Raw genomic sequence first — 22,353 nt, 5'->3', positions numbered from 1 at the left:
AAGACGGACACCTCAAGTGTATCGAGAAAGATTTAAATCAACCTCGTTTTTCAAATCTTCCTAGCAAAGGATTTTGGTAGGTGGAAATAAAGCACTTAAGCTCAACAGAAGTGCTCCTATCATAATTATTAATCAAGATATTGCTGACTGCAAGACTGCTCAGCAGGCAGCTGATACAACACCTGATGTAGGCGCACAGCTTGGGCCATTACAAAGAAGTGCCAAGAAATGAAGGGCTCCACCCATGCCCCTCAGCTAAGATCAGGGCTGAAGCTGAAAGAGATATCTAACTCACTCATCGCAATGAAAGGTGTGATTTGGTTTGCATCTCTGGCCTCTTTTCTCATAAAAACAAAAAGGGAGACTGAAAAACTTCTTCATGCGTCAGACTTTCCACCCAGCTCACGTACATCTGGACCGCACTCCTTTCGGGAGGAACAAGCTCAGTTTGGACATCGCTTTGATCCCCTCCAAGCCACGAGGGGAAGACACGCACAGTCATTTCAGCACTAGCTCAGGCCCAGATGCCGGGGGGGAGCCGGGGTGCTGGTGGCCGGTCTCACAGCCTCTGCATTCCCCCCAGCTCCGTTTCTAAAACGGAAGCAAATCTCTTAAGTCTATTCTGAAGAGGTTTTTCACCAGAGCTACTGTGTAGCTAAATTCATCAAACACTCGGAAGCCCACAGATAAGATGATAATGTGTACCATATACTCAATGCGAAAAGCGAGGGAGCAAATAACTTTGGTTGAACCAAAGTTACCAACAATTACTGAGATCGGTTCCCAGGCACTATAGCTCCTAAGCTCTAATTACCACATGTCATGACTTTTAGCACTATAACAAATCAATCCGGTTTGAGATATCTTACAGTCGGGTCATTGCTTTTTCCAGGAAGAGAGGACGCTATTTCACATCCCAGTAGCATTACACGTTCCCAGTACGATAGAGTGCATTGGACTAGAAGAGGCACTGGAGTCAATAATTCCTGTCCTGGCTGTATAACCTGTCACTGCAGTATAACCAAACATTTAACATCTCCTCAGCTGAATCCCACCTGTAAGCCGAGAGCACAAATATTTCTGCATAACGTTTCCTGTATTATTTAGAAGAGGATCTACTGGGCTATGCAATAAGCATGACCACAGCAATTTTGAGGAACTAAGTTAAAGAATATTGAAGAAAAAAAAAAAATTCTCCTTCTAAAGGAGGCAAGCCTCCTGTGGGGAAAAAAAAGAAAGTGTTTTTATATATATAGATATAGGTATTTCATGGGAAGTGTTAGAATAACCCCAGCAGGTTGCCTGGGCACCTTCCAGCACTACCTAAACACAAAAAGCACAACCTAAAATCCCCAGAGTCCTTCATTTCACCCAGCTGGGGAAAAAAAAAAAAAAAACAACAAACCAAAAAACTCCCAAAACACACCAAACAACCCCCCCTGCCACCCCTCCCCCCCCCCCAAAAAAAACTAAAAGAAAAAAAACCAAACTGAAACAAATTAAAACACTCAAAAACCCCAAACACAAGTGACCGACTGAAATCATGCCACCATATTTAAAGTTCAGATATGCAACTTAAAAAATTGCCTGCTCTGCCTACAGAACACAGCATCCCTCCCCTTCAGCAATTGCCAGCCAGCCCTTTGGCCACGGCCGGCTTCGGAGACAGCCCACTGCCTATCCCAAACAGGAGAAATCACTGCATGTCAGTAATTTGCAAACACACACCATCACGCTTGAAAAACGCTATGGTTTGTAGACTGGGGGGAGAGAGGAAAGTCTGGGTGATTTTCGCTGGGATTGGCTATTCCGGTCTGCCCGTCATGCCACATCTACACCCTTTAGGTTTACACAAGCAGCACAATTTTAAGAGCCATACCCATTACGCCTGCAGCCCATGTGTTCCCATAAAGGCACAGTTCTGTTGAACTCAGCAGAACTTCTTGTCCAAGTAAAAGTCCACATATGCAGGTATTCGTAGGCTTGGAGAATAACACAAATTCGTAAGAAGTAACAAGAGGGCAAGTTTCTGTCCACCCATAAAGGCTGTTAGCTTTGGAGTCATTTTGTTCCCTCCAGCTGTAATCGTTTTCCTCTTTAGCCAAACTTTGAGTTTTGCCCCTTGGTTAATTCATTTACTTTAACTCAGCAAGAAGTATTTTCCAGCCAGAAGCAGGCTGCCTTTTAAAACAAGCACAGCCCAAAGCAGGAATGCCTGTAATTCCTGACTCCTGCCACCTGCCACAGGTTCACGTAAAAGAGCTTGTCTAATTCGAGGATTATCAGAATGACAGCGCATCTCACTTCACACAAATATTAAGCTTGGACATCCTACATTGTGTAAATATTTCTAAGTATTTTCCAATATATATAAAAGTAATAGCAATGACTTCCCTAGAGCTATATTTTTTTTTTTTTTGGGGGGGGGGGGGGGGGGGGGGTAGATTCTGAACCGGGCTCTGGAAAAAAGTTATCCTTGTCCAGAAAACAACTTCATTTCTGAAAGTCAGAAGGTTTTAGGCAGGCTTTCATTAGAGTAGCTAGGGTATGCTTAGTTATTTTGAAAATTCAGACAGTTTAAAACAGGAAGAAGTCCAAGATCCACACACCCCCCCCCACACACACACACACACACAGACAGTCATTTCTTTACTCTGAGCTTGTGCACAGCAATTTATTTGACATGTAATTGGAAAACATACAAACAAAGAAAGGAGAGAAAAAAGAAAATGTCATACAATATCATCTCTATGAGATGCCAGAAATCATGAGGCATCAGAACTTCTTGATCTTAAAGCAAATTGATTAATAGCCCAAACACTCAGCTTCCTAAAACTAAAACAGAGGCCAAGAGTTTCCTATGTTCTCCTATTACCAGCTGGACAACACAATGTCAACAAAGATCTGAAGGGCCATAAAGTACAGCCGATTTGGAAAGGCACCCCCTCCCACTCCCAAGAGCTGTAAACATAACTGAAGACAAAAGCCTTACATCAGGAAAACCAGAAAAAGACTGCAAGATTTCAGCAAGGCATTTTTGCCAAATTTCAGTGGCTAAGAACTGTAGGATCACAGCTCAGCAGGGTATCCAGAAGTCCTATGCACTGATTTAGTACAGCAATGTTGAAAAGTTAGATTAAAAAAAAAAAATTAAATCTTTAAATATATAAGAGGAACCAATTAAAACACAAAGGGGGAGGTGGCGAAGAGAAGCGGGGACCGGAGAAGAAAACTCCGGTAGTTGATTAAAGCTGCCTGGTTTCTTGAACTCTTTACTGGACGGCAACCATCGATGGTTATCAGTCATTTCAGACATGCAGCATTTTATTGTGTTGAGAGGGCAGCATTAGCCTGGACAGGATATCTGCGCATCATCCAGAGTGAAAGGCTGCAGACAATGTAACAACCAAAGCATGGCCATAGGGCAAAAAGGCAATGAATAATCAGGGTCAGAATAGCACCAGGAGTTGGAGTCAGCTCCCAAATTCATCATTACGCTCAATAAAAATCAGAACGTGCCAGCTTTCAGACACCAAGGTAAAAATACTCCAGTTACGTAGCATTTTAGTCAGAACAAGAAATTCAGATCATCTGCAATTTAAAAGAGTCAAGCAGTTAAACACACACCAAGGAGAAAAAAAAAAAAAAAGAAAAAAAGAAACCACACACATAAACCCCCCACACCTACTCTTTGAAGCATGGTACAACTACAGAATATAAGAATTCATAAGAAGAGTTATAGGAGGGCAAAGGGCAAATTAAAACAAGTTAGAACAAGCAAAGGAAAAGGGTAACACTGCAGCATGAAAGTCCCTATAGATTAAAAGGAAGATCTATTGGATTTATCATCTCATTTGGCCATTTCATCTGTCTGAATCTGGCCGGAAAACTCCTGGATGACGTTCTCAGAAGTCCAAGACACCAAACAGCAGACCCAAGCACCATCACCTGAGAAGCCTTAAGGATTGAGCAGAAAATCAAGAGAACTGGCTGCCAAATTCTGATTATTCCCCAAATTCAGAGAACAAGAGGAGGCAGGGCTTTGCCTTCCAACACTTTATTTTGTATATTAAAGCAGCTCCTGACTGGCACCAAGCTGGTGTTGCCTGCACCCAAGGATCTGTTGGGGTTCAGCAGTGACACACACAAAGCCGGGAGACCATCCTAACCACCCTCGCTCTGCAGAACATGGCAGAAGCACAGCTTCAAATCGCTGCTGCAACCTACTCGAGATGAGCAGCAGATTTATATGCTGTTTTCCAAAGGTGCCTGGCTGCGCATGTATTAGACCCCAAAACTGGCTTTTGAGAAGGTTGTGCGCGTGTGGGTGTATACAGACACAACGTGCACGCAACGGCAGTGCTTCTTCCACAGTGACTTCAGTCTTACAGCCAGGAATATTTTCCCCAGCCATTTAAATTATGTTATCGCATATTCTGCACACGGTGCTCTCCCTTATGGGCCCTCCACTGTCTAACAACACAACCAAAACGGCTTTTCAGTACTTCCCTCTCTGTCCACTACTGCTGACTTCAGCAAACATTAAAACACATGACGCCATTGTCATTTACTGCCAGGCACAGCTTTGGAGATCTACATTTGAGGCACTCCACTGGAAAGATCTTTCACTATCCGAACTGAGAAGTTGATAGATTCGTTGTTCAATACGGAATAGCTCACATTAACACAAAGATGGGAACATTTTCTGCTCAAACAGAGCTTCCATGGTTTTAGTGGTTGCTTCTTGCAATAAGCAAGTCAGCTAAGCTAACTGCAAGGCATTTCTAGCCTTTTTCCCTACAGTTACCCTGACCGCATGCGATTTTGGTAGCCAAATACAGAAAGGGGTTCTTCCAGATTTTTTTGAGTGACAACATACCTACTAATACAATGTTTAACTCCCTACCCCTCCAACTTGAACATTCGCAGTTTCTTTCAAACACACACAGCACAGTGGACTGACAAAAGCTCATCTCAACAATTTCCCCACCTTAATATTCAAGTAGTAGTTTCCTGTGTGCAAAATATTTGATCACACCTAGCCAGTGTATGTTCTAGTTTCCTTTTTAAGAACATCTTGCACGCTTATCTGCTGCTGAAAGAGGGTGGAGGGAAATTCACTCATCTACTTAGCTCTGGTCAAATCACCACCAGCGCTCCTCAGGGACTCAATTCTTACAGTATGCAACGCAGGGCAAACAAACTCCAGCACTGAGACATCACAGCAAAGGCTTGCAAAGGCTATTGAGGATCTCAGACACACAACTTAAAAATTTGCAGAATCCAAGTTTTACAGAGCAGTCAGAATTTTATTCTTTCCTTTGAGCAATCATGCCCCCAAGAAGTAGTTTGTGATGCACAACCAAGACGTCACCTAAAAAAAGAAAAAGAAAAAACAACAAAAAAAACCCAACCCACAAACAAAAAAAAACCCCAAGCAAAATGATGAAATACTTTAAGTCATTTCCCATGCAGCAGAGAGATCCATTTGCTGACTTGACACTTCTGTTGGCAGCATGCTTAAGTCCTATAAAGCTACAGGCTGAAAGCATCCACCTATTCCTATTGTTCTCTTCACCTCCGCTCCTGAGGCATCACGTACCAGCCCTGTGCATCAGATCCCTTACGCAGCTGGACTGCAGCTCTGCAGCACAGGGATTTCTGCCTCAGCAGCACAGCCGAAAAGCCCAGAGCTGCACCTCCTCCCCTCTCCCCATTCCCAGAAGTCAGCAAGGTTCTTTGTATTTACTTCCTAGACGTGGATTAAAACTGAAAGATTCGTATCTGCTGAGACACAATCCATCCCTTTCATTCCCAGACACTACCCCACCATAAAATATTTCCCCTTCCCTCCCTAAACTGGGCGTTTCCTCCCACTCTCTTGCCCTTAGTAAAAACATTCATCTTCTTGCCATCTTGAGGAAGTTGGACTCATCTCAAATTTCACCAGGTCCCCTTGTCTACCACTTCCCAAAGTCCTTGGGGGGAAGTTTAATCCGGATCCACACTCTGGAATCAGTCCCAAGAGACTGCTGGGCTCCAATCAATGCATTAATTTTCAAGCATGCTCAGCCTTGCCGCTTGGGTCCACTTCCAAACAGAGCGGACGACTGAGCACAAGCCCAGAAATACATCACACCTCGAGCCATCTATTTTAGATACTAACACGCACACACATCCTGGCTAAAAACACTGCTCCTTTAGTTGTACCATTAGGACTCCAGGTGAAACAGCAGCGGCAGGGGATTTGCAAAAATACAAGATATCATTGAGTGCTCTTGGATCAACTCCCAAATCACTCAAACCTCATACAAATTAAAAAGTAAAACAAAACACACAAAAATACCCCATATGCCATAGTTTTGTTGCTTGCTTGTGCATGGAGCTCATCACAATGATCAGTAATTTAAAAAAAAAAAAAAAGTCATCAAGTGCAGATTCAAATTCGCAAAGATTCAAGTTTATTTTGCCAACGCAAAGGAACTAAAGTTTTCATGTGTCTTATCTGACACTTCATGAACAGTCATTTCTTACCGATTTTGCTCCTTACATTAGAAGGAGCATTTCTGTAAGAAATAAACCCCAACTGTCTTAAAAATCTCATCCTACTCTATTTGCTCCTTGCTCACAGCAATTGCAAGCAGCTAAGCTAAACCTGGAAAGCCTCTCATAGGCTCTTCTTTAGAAGACAGTTGGGATTCTCCCCCAGGAGCTAGTCTGTTCATAAAAGATAGGTTCACCCCTCCGTTTCACTGCACTTCCTTCTCAGTAGTTCGCAGCCATATCACAGCCTGCGAACTCTGTTTCTTCTGGACTGCTCCACTAAGGCAATAGTTTGGTCCCATGGTTTGCCCCTGCTGGAGAGCAGCTCTGTAATTGCTCTGACAGTTACAGCATCTTCTCCCAGCACCCCAAAGCTCTGATGGGAAGCTCCATCTGGGATACCAAAGACTGGAAGGTTTCTCAGCAATTATTTAATACTATAACTGAAGAAACCAAAACTAAACAGGAAGTTTTTGAAGAACAGCAAGTTTATTCACTCGGAGAGACCCACCCACATGCCTAACCATGGCTGAGCTCACGTATCACTCTAAGATCACAGCCTCAGTTAGTTGTCAAGGGACTGCAGGGCCATCATGGCACCGAGACAGCAGAGAAGCTGGAAAACGCTTTCAAGTGAAAAAAATTGAACCTCAACATCCTCGGAGAGAAGTTTTTTTCCTCTTAATTCCACTTGATAGCTAAAGTGACTTGACACTAATCCAGGCCAAGTGGCACAGAGAGCTTGAGCTCACTTCTCTGCTGGAGAGGATGGAGTGTTGCTGTTGGTATACCAGAAGCTCCTTTCCTTTCTGATGATTTATGCAACCTCGCTTTAAAAGAGTTGCATTCGTTTTATTGCCTACTCTGCACATTCTCAAGAGGCGTTGGAGGCAGTGCCAGAAAAATAACAGGGCTTAACAGTGTCTAGCGCAAATCCATTGGTGCAAGAGCTCCTTTCTGAAGCGTTTCCAGATTGTTGTTGGTTTGTTTTTTTTTTTTCCCCCCCAGTGGGAACATTTTGTAAATAGAATTTAAAATTTGCCTTGAGCCAGGCAACACCCGCTTTTATTCAGCCCTTCATGATAATGAAATAAGTAGTTCCTCCACTAGTTATAGCTAACGTCTTCCAGAGGAAAGCAAGCGTAAAGCACATGGTTTACACCCTCTCACATCCCACATCCACAGCTTTCCTGTTGCAGAGGCCACATCTTCCTCATGGAAGTAGCAAAGCTTGTGTCTCAGAGAAGAGCCGCAATTGGAAATAAACCCTTCCGCTAGGCATAACTTGGCAGACGCAACCCAAAAGGTCACCACCAGATGGGTTGAAACGCATACACAAAGCGGACAAAGCTTTCTTTTGTTGTATCTCTACGCTCAAAGGACAGGGGAGAGAAGAAAAACAATTTCGCTCAACTTAAAACCGTTACTTCGTTATTAAAAAAGACAAAGTAAGAAGAAAGAAAAACAACTCCTGAGGGAGCTAGGCAATAACATAACTGGGCTTGTGTCAGAAGAAGTCGGGGAATTCAGGTGTTGGTGACAGTGGGGAAGATTCCAGCCACCACGCTGGTAAAAATAACCGGTCAAAACAGCTGTTCTTGTATTCCCCAAGGAGTAACCCTGAACAGAAAGCATACGGATAATTTTGTCCCATCTCAACTGAGGCCAGCTTACAGCAAACAAAGTGGGTCATCAGTTACAATCACAGGTTCAAGATGTAAAATGCCCTCACTGCACCGCAATTGCAGCTCTTTCCCATCTCTCACAGTGAAAACCTTTTAATTCTAGAAAATACCTAGTATTAGTTTCTTGCCAAATGACGCAAGCTAATGATTTGCCAGCAACTGAGAAGATCCCCTGTCCCTAATTTCATACTTCTTGTTAACACTCATTTTCAGCACAGAAAATTGGAAAATGGAGATGCAGTTTCCAACCTGATGTCCAGTGTAATTGCATTACTGTGTAAACTGCCAAACACGTGTGTTACTGAGCAGTAAGGACACTTCACGCACAGTCAAACTATCCTGACTTCTGCAGAAGTATCGCATGCCACACACTGAGAATTTAGAGCTGTGCAGACGGACAGAACGTCACTAGGTTTCATTTTTGTCTATTAAAGGATACACTCATTCATTCTTTCCACCCACATGCAGGTTACAATCACTTCTTTCTGGGCTACACCCACAGCCTTAGACTGGCGAGGTCCAGTCCTTCCCTCTAAAGCAAAGAGATGATTTTTCCAGGTAACATCCCCACTTCACTGCTCAACATGGGATCACATTACCTCTACTGTCAGTACTGATTCATCAATATTTTTCAGTACCTTATTATGAAATGACAGAAGACCATCCATGGCACGACAAACGTGCTACAATAGCCAGCAGTTAGACTTTTGTTGGAAGCGCACTCAACTCTCGCCCTTTCCTGCATTTCTCCCCAGAGTGGTCCTCTTGTTTCAGCTAGGAGGGAGACAGGAGCACACAGGAAGATGCAGATCTCAGCTTACCACTGCCCATCTCTCTAGACTACTTCAGTCTCTTCGTTGGAAGACCCAAACAGGGCAGCAGTACCCACTTTCTCTCTCTCCAAGCAAAAGATACATGCATATCCAGCCTTAGGTTTTTCTGTCTCAGGTTAAACCTTTGCAGTCAGACTACAGTTTTAAAACATCTCAAAGGAAAAGATACCTGGTTATACAGGGCCTCTATATCCTTGCAGAAGACCTTTGCAGCCTAAGGGTAAGGCACGTGCCTCACAAGCCTGCACAGATGTCACGTGACAAAAACTTTAGACCCCTAAGTGCAGTTACAGCAAAACCAAAGGATGGATACACAAGAAGTGTAACTGGAATTGCAGCTGGACACTGTCAATGAACACAACCTCCAATGCATTTCTGCTCCTAATGAGAGACTGTGCCCAAACTATTTCAATAAGCAGAGGCCACCGAAAGGCATGGCGCTCATACCTGAACCCTGCACAGCTCAGGGAGAGGTTTCCTCCCAGGGATCAGGAGTTGTTTGCCTACTCAGAGCCAACAGAACCCTGAGACACTGTCTCAAACAGGAGGAAGAAGGACCAGGAGAGAGGGTCAGGTTTAGCCAAAACCTTCCTTGAGAAATTCATTAGGCTTCATGTAGCATCTATTCAATTGCTTTCATCTTGGGATAGGACGAGGTATGGCGTGCAGAGGGTACTGCACCAACGAGCCTTTCTCCCTGGTACCTCCAGACTGGAGGAGGGGAGCAGACGGGCTGCTCTCCTCAGCAGTGCCCAGGCAGCGGCCCTCAGACTGCTTCCTTCGCCCCAGGATTGGCCAAGGGCCACAGAGAAGGGGCAGCAAGAGGGAAGAGCTTTTGCCAAATGCAGTCGGGGTGACCACTGCCATGTGGCAAAACCAGCCAAGGAAAACAGCACCAGAGGGGTCATGGCTTTGTTCTTTGGGAGTTCACAGCCAAATCCAGGCTGACAGCAAGGATAGACACCAGTCACTTCTACTGCACACCAACGAAGCTGATGCTCAAAAGTGAGCTACAGCTCAATTCCCACATTCCTTAACCTTAAACTAATGTTTGCTGAACCTACGTCCATGATAGGTTCAAGAAATGTTCTTCTCACTGAGGAAGTCCAACTCCCTCAGGTCTTCCTTCCAGGCCACCCCAGAGACCCACATGTCTGCTCCTGCAAAGAAGGAGGACTTGCATCCAGCGCACTACAGCTCAAAACATATGCATCTGAATTATTATTTAAAAAGCCAAGAAGGAAGAGAAAAACAAAACCAAAAATGCACCCTTCTGAACAGGCTATCCTACCCCTCAAAGGTATTTGCAGCCATCTGTACAGTTTTTTTTAATTTGCAGTATGAAGGAATGCTGCCAAAAAGTCATAAAGCAGAGCACAAGATGTTTTAGTATAGAACTAGTTTCCCCCACTCCCCTCCCAAATCTGTGATAAAAATCTAAACGGAAAGAGATTCTTTAATTTGTCTCTCTCCCACAAAGAGCAGGAAGATCTTCGGGAAGGCTGAAGGATATAATCAAAAGTCACGGCACATATTTCTTATCAGTGTTTGAACAAGAGGTGTTTATTTTTTTGGCAATGCTTTAATTTGATTTTAGCAAACTCTGCATCACCATCTCAGCCAAACTGCAGAATAATCCAGAGTCCCCAAAGGGAATCTCTGTTGCTCTCTTCCTCCCCTCCCAGCACCCAGGAAACTCGAGCAAGACTGGACACACTTGCAGAGACCCTCTTCACACCCAATTTTGTCCATGCTCCCCCGCAAACACTTGTGTACAACACCTAAAATTCCAGATGTGGAGATGAGGTAAGAAGACACAGCGAGATCTGAAGTGTTCCTGTTCATCAGCAGCTCATCACTCCATTATAACCACCCCAATGTCTCTCTCCTTTTCACATCTCCTACTCATAAACACACAGGAACAGATCTCCAGGGTCATCAAGTCCAGTGCTCTGCCAACAGAGAGCTTAATCGTTCTTATAGTCAACCCACATCAAATGCTGGGTTAGATTAAGCTGGAAAAGTGGCTGGGGCAGGTTCCACCTCCAGCCTTTCAGGGCTGTGATTCACTTCACCACCCTTCTCCCCTTTCTCAGCTTTTCTCAACCAGATTTTGCCCGTTTGGGAGGAACTCCTCATCTCACCCGGGCATTCGGCACCGTGCTTGTGGGCATGGGCACTGTAAGGCCGTGGGCGATGGTGCGAGCTCGCCGCCCTGACCATGTAGCCTGCACCGGGGCTTGTGCAAGGGCCGGTTCCAGGCTGCGGGGTGGAACACGCCACAGCGCCCGTGGGTGCGGAGGGCAGAGCTCAGCATCTGCAAGCAGGCAGTGAGCATCCTGGGGCAGCTGGGAAAAGCACCCCGAGAAATGAGCTTCGGGTGGGAGGGGACTCCCTGCTCTCCATTTTAAAATTTTATTTCAAAAGAGAAAAAAAAAAAATATATATTTGAGTTCTCCCCTCCTTTTTGTCTGTTTTAAAACCTAGACTGCAGTCTATACTAAGTTTTTTTTTTTTTTTTAGAGTCGGTATGGCCACCTTCTGCCCAATCCAGCAACAGTTCTAAAATCTAAACTCCAGAAAGCACCAGCTGCAACAAATTGCTACTCCTGTTTCCACAATGACAGGGTTTCTTTTTTTTTCCCCCTCCTTCTTCCATTTTTAAGGAAACCGTGCCAAAGCCCACATCTTGTTTTCAAGCTTACAATGGGCGAGGTTCATCATCACCAATATATTTTAATTGAGCATTAACAAGTCTTCGTCTCTCGAGACGAGTCGTTAGAAAGTCTACTCTTTCTCAGAAATAAAGCCAAATCAATGCTAATCAGGTTTGCCTTCCCCAGCGTACAACACTTTGCTGGATGAACAAAGTCAGTGCCCCGTGTTCAAAGCCAAGAAGGGGAAAGGGGGGTGGGGGGAAAAAGTTAAAAAATAAAAGAAAAGAGCTAAAGCCTTTTAAAAAAATCCTCCCCTGACAGCAACAGTGATGAGCGTCATTTAAGCGGAGCAAGAACGCTCCTGAGCACATCGCTTCTGACAGATGAACCCAGCAAGTCAACCATAGGGACTCCACAGCCCCACCGCTGCTATTCAGCGAAAGTTGATCAGATAGCAGCAGACAAATAACGCCAAGCAAACACTCCAAGAAGTGCTCTCTCCACATTTAAGAGTTTATAATTAACCTAAGGAAGGAAAAAAAAAAAAAAAAAGTCACAGATTTGGGTCTTCTGCGCGGCGGCAGCGGCCGCAGCCAGGAACCCCGCGCGGGCTGGGTGTCTGCACGCCCTGCAGAAGGGGGGGACGGGGAAAGCACATGGGTTTCATTTTCCCCCTCGCTCTCCCCGAGCGGCAAACCTGCCATCCCAGGCGTGCAAATTCCAAGTGCACTTTTAACAGGCTTTTCCTCGCCAGCTATCGCATCCCCTAGCTGCGCTCTCGGTCTTGCAATTCCCATTTTGTTTTCTTTTCCAAGAGGCTGAAATTCTGTCTGCTTCAGGTCTTTCAGCCCGTGCCCTCCACTTGAAGCATTTTCACCAGGAATACACACATACACACACACACACAGAGGAGCTTTTGCTGCGTTGCCATTCTGACGAGTGTCAACACAGCTGCTGTCTCCACTGGAATGTAAACCAATATTGTTGTTAGATCTCCCTCAACCCCAGGTAACTTCCTCAAAGATTTGCACAGCGTGTAGCAATTCTCTCCGCTGCCACCTTACAAAGCATCGACCCAGTTGGGTAAAAGCAATTAAATAAATAAATAAGTAAATAAAATATCAAAGCTGCATCTGAAGTTTGTGTTCCACTCGCACCCATGAGGCGCGGAGGGCTGTAGAAAGTAAAATGCATCCATTGTACACACATTCATCCTCATATAAAGACATACGGGGTGTTTGTCTAAAGAAAATCTCTCGCTGCTGCTGCGAGTCATGAGGCAGGGTACCAGCAGCACTGAGCAAGAGAGTTACTGGTGTTGCATTAGCGTTCACATTTACAGCGCAGAACCTTTGTTTGCATATTATTTTACTTGAAAAGGTAACTTAAGGAGGAGTTTATAATGCATTTTTGTTTCTTTCCTAGATACCGTCCATTGTTAACAACGAGCAGCAATTGTGGCAATAAGAAACCAGTAAATGAGTTCTAACGCAGTCAACACAGATACTGTTCAGACTGCTACAGGAACGCAATCTGTAGGCATTGCCCACAGTAAGCGACTGCTTTGCCTTGCTTCTCCAATGAAAGAAAGTTATGTTTGGCCAACCAAGTTTCCCAAAACCAAATTCGCTATCCCAAATGTCAAGACTCGAAGTTCACTCTCATTCAGATATTTAGCCCAGTAAACTCCACTTCCCATTGTAAAGCGCAAAAGCTTAAAAATACCTTAAGTGTATATTCCACACCTAACTTAAGGACTACAAAGGTGAAGAAATCGCATGCATTCTCTAAAAATAAAAATATATTAAAGATACCATAACTCAAACCTAGAATCCTTACCTCGCTATACTGGGACTGGGCATTGTTTTCCAGGTACAACATGTTAGCAGTCAAATTGATCAATGCTGCTGTTCTTTCTTCTGGCTCCAGGATTTTGACAAACACCTCCCACCCCCTAGAAGACCCTAAAAATATATGATGCTACTTGGAAGATAACAGGACTCAGAGTGTGCCTCTCCGCATAATTGAAGTTTCCCTTATATACCTAACTATAGGCAAGGAGGAGGAGGTGGGGCTCTCCTGCCTTACCTGTCCAATCTGTCAAAGTGCCACCTGGAGTCCTCCACTCCAATGGAGAGAGGCCTCTCCCAGCTCATTAAGTAGTTAGAATTCCTTATCACCAATCTCTAAAAAGCAAAGGGAAGGGAAGGGAAAGGGGGGGGGGGGGGGAGAGAGAGAGAAAAGAAGGGAAACTATAACTTTCCCCTGTCGCTTTTCTACAAGTTTGGGAACTCAAAAGACAGTTATGGAGTTGCTCCAAAAGAGTCACTCTGAGAAAATTCTATTTATTTATTTTCTGAGAAGATTCCATTTTTTTGGGGGGAGGGTTTTTTTTTGTTTGGGTTTTTTTTTTTTTTTTTTTTTAGGCTCAGGCTTTGCCGCTGTGATAAGCTCAGCGCTGTTTGTTCACCAAACCTAGAAACACCGCTACCAAAGCCTAAAGTGTTTGGGAAGGTATCGAGATGTAACGCTTGAAACTGGTGGTACAGTAACACAGCCGAGCCTCTGGCTGCTGCAGGCTTGGGACAAAACCCACAAGGATCTTTCCAAGAAGCAATCGCCCTTTCATCCAGCTATGTTCATCATCCGCATGCCCTCATCCACGCTTACAGCCACCGAGTCCTGCATTCACAGGACATCACTCCAGCTACATTTTTTTCCCCTCCTTTGTAATTTTTTCTAACTCATGCCACAATAATAAGCCTTAAAATAATCTCGCTTAAATGAGTAAGCATTACAAAAAATAAAAAAGAGCAACTCATCCAAAGGGACTTGTAATTTTAAATTAATATATGGGAGAAGTTGTTGGGTACCACTCAGTAAAAACCACCTGGGCACTGTGCCCACAGCAAAGTAAAGATTTTGGAGACAGATAGGGAAGGCGCTGACTCCTCAGCCCCCTGGGACTCGATCTGTGGGAGGACAGAGTGAGCAGACAGGCAGATCACAACAGCCCCGCTGTGATTTGACTCTGAACGAGCAGACAAAATCCCCCATCCTGCCCCGGCTTCCAGAGTGCTGAGCCCCGGAGCGTGCCAGTGGTTTGAGGTCTGGGCACCGGCCACCCCCCGGGAGCGGGGCTGGCTCACCCCAGGCTGCTCCAAACCACCTCGCTGGAAGGGGTCCGCCACCGCCCCGCAGTGGGATGCAGGGCCGGAACAAAAGCCGCCTCATTTCTCCTGCTCCCAAAGCGCAGGGTGAGCGCCATGGAGCAAGGGGAAACCAAACACCTTTTTAAAGGGGTGGGGAGAGGGGGGGAAGAGAGGAAACCAAACATCCAGACGGGAGCGCGGCCGCCGGCCCTCCCAGCCTAATGACAGCACTTCAGACTTATTTGAGGACCTGCGGTGAAGCAGACCGGTGCCTAATTGTGGAGTACACGCACGAACGGCGAGCGCTCGAACCGCCCACCGCGGGTGGTGACTGACCGACCCACGGGTGCGTTGCGAGGGGGAGAGGGGTCCCCCACAAGGCCGAAACCCACCCGTGGGCCCAACACCTCCGTGCAGCCGAGCCTCTGCCCAGGAGGTGTTGCTGCTCCCCGCCACGCCGACTCCTTCGCCTTTGGGCATCATTTAACCCCAACTTCTCCGAGCACACGGGGAGGGGACTCCAGGTTCACAGGGAGATGAACGTAAGCAGGCTGTGCTGCTCAGGGTGCTAACGGCTCTCTAGGCTGCCTTCTCCAGCACATGGCAGCAGAAGGACCCACCGCTGACTTCCTTGCACTCTGCAAACTGGACGATCTGGATGCTGCAAGCTCGCACCGGCCTCTGTCCAGGCTGGAGACAGGCAGAGCGTTCCCAAAACTGCTACCAATAAAATGGTGCAAAAAAGTATCTTCACGCAGGAACGGACACCAGAGCAAACAGAGCAGAGGATCGCGTGCCCTCCCTACCCTGCAACAGCTCCTTGCCACAAGAAGCACGGTAGGGGTCTCATTTAGCTGTAACCCTGTGAGCACAGCTCAACGGAGGACTGCTGGGCACAGGAGCGAAAGGTTGCAAGCATTTCCAGTGCACCATCCCGATTCCTCCTTGCTGAGCACAACGTGAGGAGGTGCTCCCAGGAACGAGCTGCAGGGAGGAGCGCAGAGCCCTCCCCAGCCACGGGAGAGCCCTACCTACCACCAGCAAAATCCCAGCTGGGGCTCCTCCAGCACTCCTGAACTACCAGCAAGAGCCTGCTGAGCTCGCAGCAGGTTTCCTACATCACAGGAACAACTCAATAGACCACTGCCACGGCCCCTTCCCCTCTTCATCTTCTCCGGCACCACCTAACACCAGGGGCTACGCCTGGTGCGCTTACCTAATCTCACCTGAGATGGGTACAAGCCAAAAAGCCACACAAGTGCTAATCTGGAGATACAGGCAAGGTTTGCGGGGAGCAGCCCACAGCACCGTTAGGCAAACGGGTCACTTTGCAGCACCACTGCAAAGCTTGTATGGAGCTGGACATCAAGCTGGAATTCACCTGCAGATTTTCTACTGTCTAATAGTGAGAAAAAGTTATGCTGTGCTCAGAGGACCATTTTGATCCCTGAATACTGTCAGGTTTTTGAGACTGGCCCATGAGTTCAAAAGTTATGAAGAAGGAGGAAAGAGGACAAGGTACATACAGAGATCTCCCAACCTCAGCAAGCCATTGCAAAACCCTCTTTTACTAGCTGTGCTATGAAACTCAGAAGATCTTCCTTTTCCAAGTCATTAATGCAGCACTGTTGTGTTGGGTATCTGCTATCTTCTGTCCCACAGGTGGCTGGAGGTGGTTGTGGGTGAAGCAACACCCAGATGCACTACACAGAGATATGTAGAGGTTTATCCAAAGAGATCTGCATGTCAAACATGAGGAGAAGTGTATATAGCATGAATAAATTGACATGTCAGCACAAATCCCTGCCCTCTGTACACACAGCCCCAACCTGGCTCAGTGTTTCAGAGGCATTAGCCTGTGCGGTCACCTTGAAGTGGATGCTGGACAAGTGGCTTTTTGCAGATCAGTCATCCACAAGTGACACAAAGGAGGCCACCGCCACCCTGACAGGGGTGGCAGGAGGTAACCGAGCATACACCGGGCACCGTGGCCACCAACACTGCTGCAGCACGAGCACGAGCATACCCCTCTCATTATCCCAGGGCTCCAAGTTTTGTTTCACTGGCTTCAGGCCTGAATGCACCCCTTTACGAGTTGCTTCCCCCGTCCCATGGGCTGGTGTCGTGCCTTGAATATTCACACAGGCTCTGAAAGGCGAGGGCTTGATCACTCACCCTTCTACCTTACCATGAGAAAGAACATCTCCTGGAGTCTCATTTGATTCTCTGCTTTTGCAGGAAAAAAAAAAACCAACACAAAAAACCCCCCACACATAGATGAGTCTCCAACATCCTAATAGCAGCGAGGCAGCATCTCTTTGAGGCTCTCAGAGGGAAACCTGGCTCCCTGAAATAGCGTATGCTTAAAAGGCTGAGTGACAAAACCAAAAGGGACAACCCCCACCCCCTCAAACAGCACACTCACTCCTCAGCAATGGGACAGTGATAGTTATCATTTATCTGAGCCTTCTGGACAGGTTTCCAAGGGAAACGCCAACATCAGTCCTGTTGCAGCTGTGATGGTCAAGAGTCATGGCAAGACAACCTTTGTAGACAGAGATTATTGCCTTTTCTGACTAAGCTAATTGCTAACAGATTAAGGTAAAGGCCCTCCTTTCACATGTTAAAAAACTCTATACTTCTCGTCAAACAAGCTCCTCCCCTCCCGAACAGGAAAAGAACAAACCAGAAAATAAAGAAATCAACCCAAACCATCAGGAGCTGTGCAAAGCCTGGCACTACATACTTTGGACGCTCAGTTGGATTGAACTTAAAAACAAAAACGAAACAAAGCAGCTCAGCCTCGGGAAAAGAGATCTCTTTAAAGTAAGTTATCTCTGATACTGCAGGAAACTAAAAATAATAAATGCTAGTTAGATTTGAAAGTTTCAGCTGCAACCCTCCCAGGTCTGACTCAGATATTCTAGAAAGCTTCTGGCAGTGCTTTGTGGCTCCTGCTGGTATGTTGAAAAACAAAGTAACAAGCAAACAAGACCCTTAAGTTTCCAAAATGAGGCATCAGCCAAGTCAAACCGCTGATTCAGGTTCTTTGTTTGACTGCTGTTACACAGTTTGCCCTATCCTCGCTCACCACTACCACTCACGAGTCCTCAATAACCCTTCCAGGACACCAGGTAAGTGCGCTAAATCACAACAATTAAAAATGTCATTGCCACAATTGTAGTGTTAACTGGAGATTGTGCAATTTCTTGTGGAAGGGGTGTGTGCGCGCGCACACCTGCCCGTGCGTTCGGTGGTTCATGCAGAATTTCCTGCAGATCAAAGAAAAAAAAAAAAATCTGCTCAGACCTCTCCGCTCTGTTATAAAAATAGCATCTGGATCAACTGCGTCACCACGGACTGTGACATTCTCTCAGCTCAGAAATGTTTATAAATTAGGACTGAGATAACAGAAGGAGAAAGGAAAAAATAGAATGTGGGGTTTGGAGGGTTTTTTTTGTTTGTTTGTTTGTTACATCTGAATAGCTGCTGAATGCTCAAAAAAACCCAAGCCTCTGTCAATTGGCTTTGTGAGTCTTTCCAGTGAAGACTTTACAGGGACAGACATGACAGACTGCAATATCAGGCAGCCAGGTTAGAGAGCAAAAAGAAAATACTTTAAAAAAAAAACAAAAAAACACACCACCATAAAAAAAGTCACCCTCCATTCCTGAAAACTCATGCGGAGCTGGTCTTCAGTGCTCAAACCACAAGGAAAAGGGGAAAAGAGAACCCAGCACATTAACAGGGGCTTTCCCCTTTCAAAGTGAAAAACTGATCTATGGTAAGGCAAAACAAAACAAAACCAAAAAAAGATGCTGCTGAAGGACAGCATCCTGCCCGCTGCTGACTGGATACAGCCTCACGTGCATCCCAGGCAGGGACGGGTCTGATGCCCAGAGCTTCCTTTGGAAAGCAGTCCACCGCATGAACCTTCAAGCTAGAAACACGGCTTGGCTGCAAGCGCTCAGTACTGAGGATCAATCCCTTCTTCCAAGGACTTCAAATTGCATTCCCCCCCCACGCATTTTATAAGCGCAGGGCAAAGAGACAGACTCGCCAAGGGCAGGAGGAGAGCCCAGCTCCTGGTCCTGCCCACGGCGCAGGTCGGTGGGCTTCTCCTTCCCCCAAGGAGCATGTCCTCCCCAGGGCAATCGCCTGTCACAACAGCCCTGCCCTCCGACCCTGGGTAAACATCTGCACACGCTGCTTATTTCAGCTCCTCGTTATCTCCCCCAGAACACCCCTAGGGCTAATTAGAGAGTTAATGGCATCGTGTCAGGAGATAACGCTACATGGGGGGAGCGGGGAGAGGGAAGGTGGAAAGGAGTTGCGAAACAAAACCAGTTCCCTTCACAACGGCTGTGGAATATTGGTTTAGGAAGGGCGCACGCCCCCCCTGGGGACTCTGCCCTCCGGCTGCTGAGCTCCATTTAATATGAGAGCAAGACACTTCTCTGGAGAGATTCGGCTCTCCAGTCAAGATGATGCAAGGTCCCCACACCTTCCCTACCGCCTGCACAACCAAAACCCCTCCAACCCCATCACAGGAGGTCATTCCCACCGGAGTGCCAGCAGGAAATCACTTCCCAACAGTGGGAGTACAACACAGGATGGACATTAAGCATACAGGTAATTTATCATCAAAAAGTGTTGTCTATTTATTCCTGGTGCTCCTTTTATCTATTTTTCCCCCCAGTTTTTTTGTAGTGACTCTCTTTAAAGAGCAGTTGCTTCCACTAAAACCACTTAGAGATAAAATCTGTCTGGACACAGATTTTTTTGCTGATCAGCCTGCAAAACCACTGGCCAGCAGACACTTGAGCCAACACTTTTGCAGTGATGAGCAAAACAACACAGGTCAGCAGACACTCACACATGGAGTGTGTGACCAGGGGACTTTGGGGGTTCAAGCCCTCAGCAGCTCTTTTGTCAGGGTAGCAACGTTCAAACCGCATTTCTGCCTGATGAGGACCTTCGGATGCTCAACACAGCGTGTTTGACACCGCACACACGTACCACCACCCCCCCCCAAAAAAAAAAAAAACCAACCCACCCCATATTTGTAAAATATTCAGCAAAAGTAAGAGAAAAATTAGACAAGAAAATTCATGTGCATTACTCATGAGCAGCATGAACAGCCCCATCCCTCCAGCTGGAGGTGAAACAGGAGTATGGCACAAACCTGCGTCCCAGCACGAGACAGAGTGCTCAGGCCAGGGAAAGGGAAAAGCAGGAGATAGCAACAGATTAGAGCCTTTGTTTTTAATTACAAGAGAGGAGCAACTGTTGACAGACCAGGGTTGTTCTTGCACAAGCAGCTGAGGGGAAAGTGTTGTTCTTCCCTTATCTTGTATAAACTACAGATTGCTCTCGGGAAACACACAACTGTTCATAAATGCACAATCACAGCAGCTCATTCCAGCCAGCCTCTACTATGCTGCCAACTCCCTCCCACCCAAGCCCTCGTACAATAATCCCATATTTAAAAAAAAAAAGTTATCAGTTTGCAATAATCCAAGAACAGTCTCCCAAACCTCTGGTTAAACCCCGACCCGCTGCAACCGATTTTCATCCAAGCACATCGCCATTATCCTATATTGCCCCGGTCTGCTGGGCCCCAACACACACCCCGAGGCAGCCAGGGACCCTGTTTGTTCCTTATTTCCTATGCAGAAATGTTGAATTTCTCAGTGCTGATCTTTGTCCCCTTGCCCTCTGCCTGCTGTCACTTGCCACATCCACTGCCGGTATGGCAACAGCCATAGGATGAACAGCCACAGGGTTCGGTTGTTTGGCTGGGGACCATCCTCAGAAGATGGATCATGTTAGTTTCTCATTCGTCTAATTTTAATCCAGTCTGGACATCTCCATGTGGTTCACCATCCCCATCCACGTCCTCAAAGACAAAGAAGGGTGCTTCAGGGTACCTTTTCCTTGTGTTTAAGGAGGCTGGAGATAAAAATCCATGCTTTTAGAGCTGATAGTTACATTCATTACTGAAAACACCTCTAATTTTTCATTAATATCAGCATCTGAATTTGCAGAGTAGCAAAGGGTTCTCAGCAGTGAGCACGGGAACCCAGGCCACAAACCACTCCTTAATCTATGCTTCACAGAGATTGATTTAATTTTCTGTAACTGCCTGACAATTCACTCCCTCGTTAATTTCAATGCTATCAAATCAGCGACAGTGAGGTGGAAAGCAGGTAGCAGAGACATTCTGAGGAAAACATTACCTAGTCCAAAAGTCTCCTCATGAAATATTGGAGGAAAAAAAATAATTGTTATTAACAGGACTGTGGGCAGGATCTGCAGAACCACAAAGCAACATCTATAGTGAGACTTCGGATGCATAAGGCTTTCTTCAAAGCAAGAATCCCAATTAATGCAGAAGAGGACTTTAAAAACAAAAGCTACACCCCACAGCTTGCTGCAACACAGACACTTTGGCCGTGGCGGACAAGGAAGGGGAGCGGGACATTCCCAGGGCTGTGTTCCAGGTCTGTCTTAGCCTGAAAAGAGCATCCCGTGAGCCTGGCCAACTCTCCCAGGCACGGGCAGCACTGCAGCTTGCAACAGCATCCTCCATCCATCTCACCCCAAAGGTGGTGGTGGCGGGGGGGGGGGTGGGGGGGGTACCACAAAGCTCGGCAAGGTTTTCAATCAGCTGGAAACAGACAGTTCAATTCATCACCTTACTTGCAGCTACCAAGAGAGAAGGGCCTCATTTTCCTCTTGCCACCAATTTGGTTTAAAAATCAAAAAGTCCAGAGGAATGTGAACTTTGGGGATGGCCATTCCACTGCTGTTGGTATTCAAAGCGCTCTTCGTGGCTTGCTGAACTGCCAGCTGCCCAAGGGGTTTACAGCTCACAGGCTCTAACCCAAAGTGTTCCCAACAAATAATATGGGAAGTGTGTTTACAGAGGATCCTATCAACTAGATAGAAACATCCAGTGAATTTCCCAGCAAGACAGCATAAACCTTAAACTTGCTCTGGAGGTAAAAGTGCCTGCGGTCTATTGCTCCAAGATCAAGATCCCTTTTAATTAAGTGTTTGTGCAGACCTTTTAAAGATGTAAAATAAGCGCTAATGAGTTATTGCTCCACACTTAAGCAAGAAGCACGTGCAGCACCATGGAAAACTTTGGAGACAGGCCTAGCTGTTGGGGAAGATGTTTTCCGGAGTGACTGCTTTTGTTTGGAAGTATTTGAATGTAGGGAGATGACAGGACTCACAATTGCGACACTCGGCCACCTCAAGTGCTCATTGCAATAGGAGCTGGAGATTTAAAGCCAGCCCTCCAGAAGAGCCAGGGCAGAACGGACACAAAACACCCCCCATCGCGCATGGCTCTTTTCCCAATAGATTTGTGCTTTTCAGCTTAAAATTAGTTTATTTCCTCCCAAGATGAATGTAAAGCAAGGTAATAAAAGGGCAGAAATATTTAAAGAAATTTTAAATATGTTTCCAAAATGCT

At 46.1% G+C, this 22,353-nt stretch overlaps 1 protein-coding gene across 6 annotated transcripts in view; it reads right to left on the bottom strand.

Annotated features, from left to right (window-relative positions):
- TP63 (tumor protein p63) overlaps positions 1–22,353 on the bottom strand; it is a gene marked incomplete at both ends in the record, with an annotated part of 106,052 nt that overhangs the window by 56,721 nt on the left and 26,978 nt on the right. For 3 of the 6 annotated variants that reach the window (XM_082487008.1, XM_082487009.1, XM_082487010.1), the window contains one exon: positions 13,558–13,599. The exons of the other annotated variants lie outside the window; for them this stretch is intronic. In XM_082487008.1, coding sequence (XP_082343134.1) covers positions 13,558–13,599 — 42 coding nt within the window. Of the gene's footprint in view, positions 1–13,557; positions 13,600–22,353 lie in introns of those variants that run through there. 6 annotated transcript variants of the gene reach the window in all.

This window comes from Vanellus vanellus (genome assembly GCF_965231255.1).
Source record: "Vanellus vanellus genome assembly, chromosome: 8".
NCBI classification, from domain to species: Eukaryota; Metazoa; Chordata; class Aves; order Charadriiformes; family Charadriidae; genus Vanellus; species Vanellus vanellus.
The sequence above is the reverse complement of the archived record's forward strand: the minus strand, read 5'-3'. Positions and strand labels throughout refer to the sequence as shown.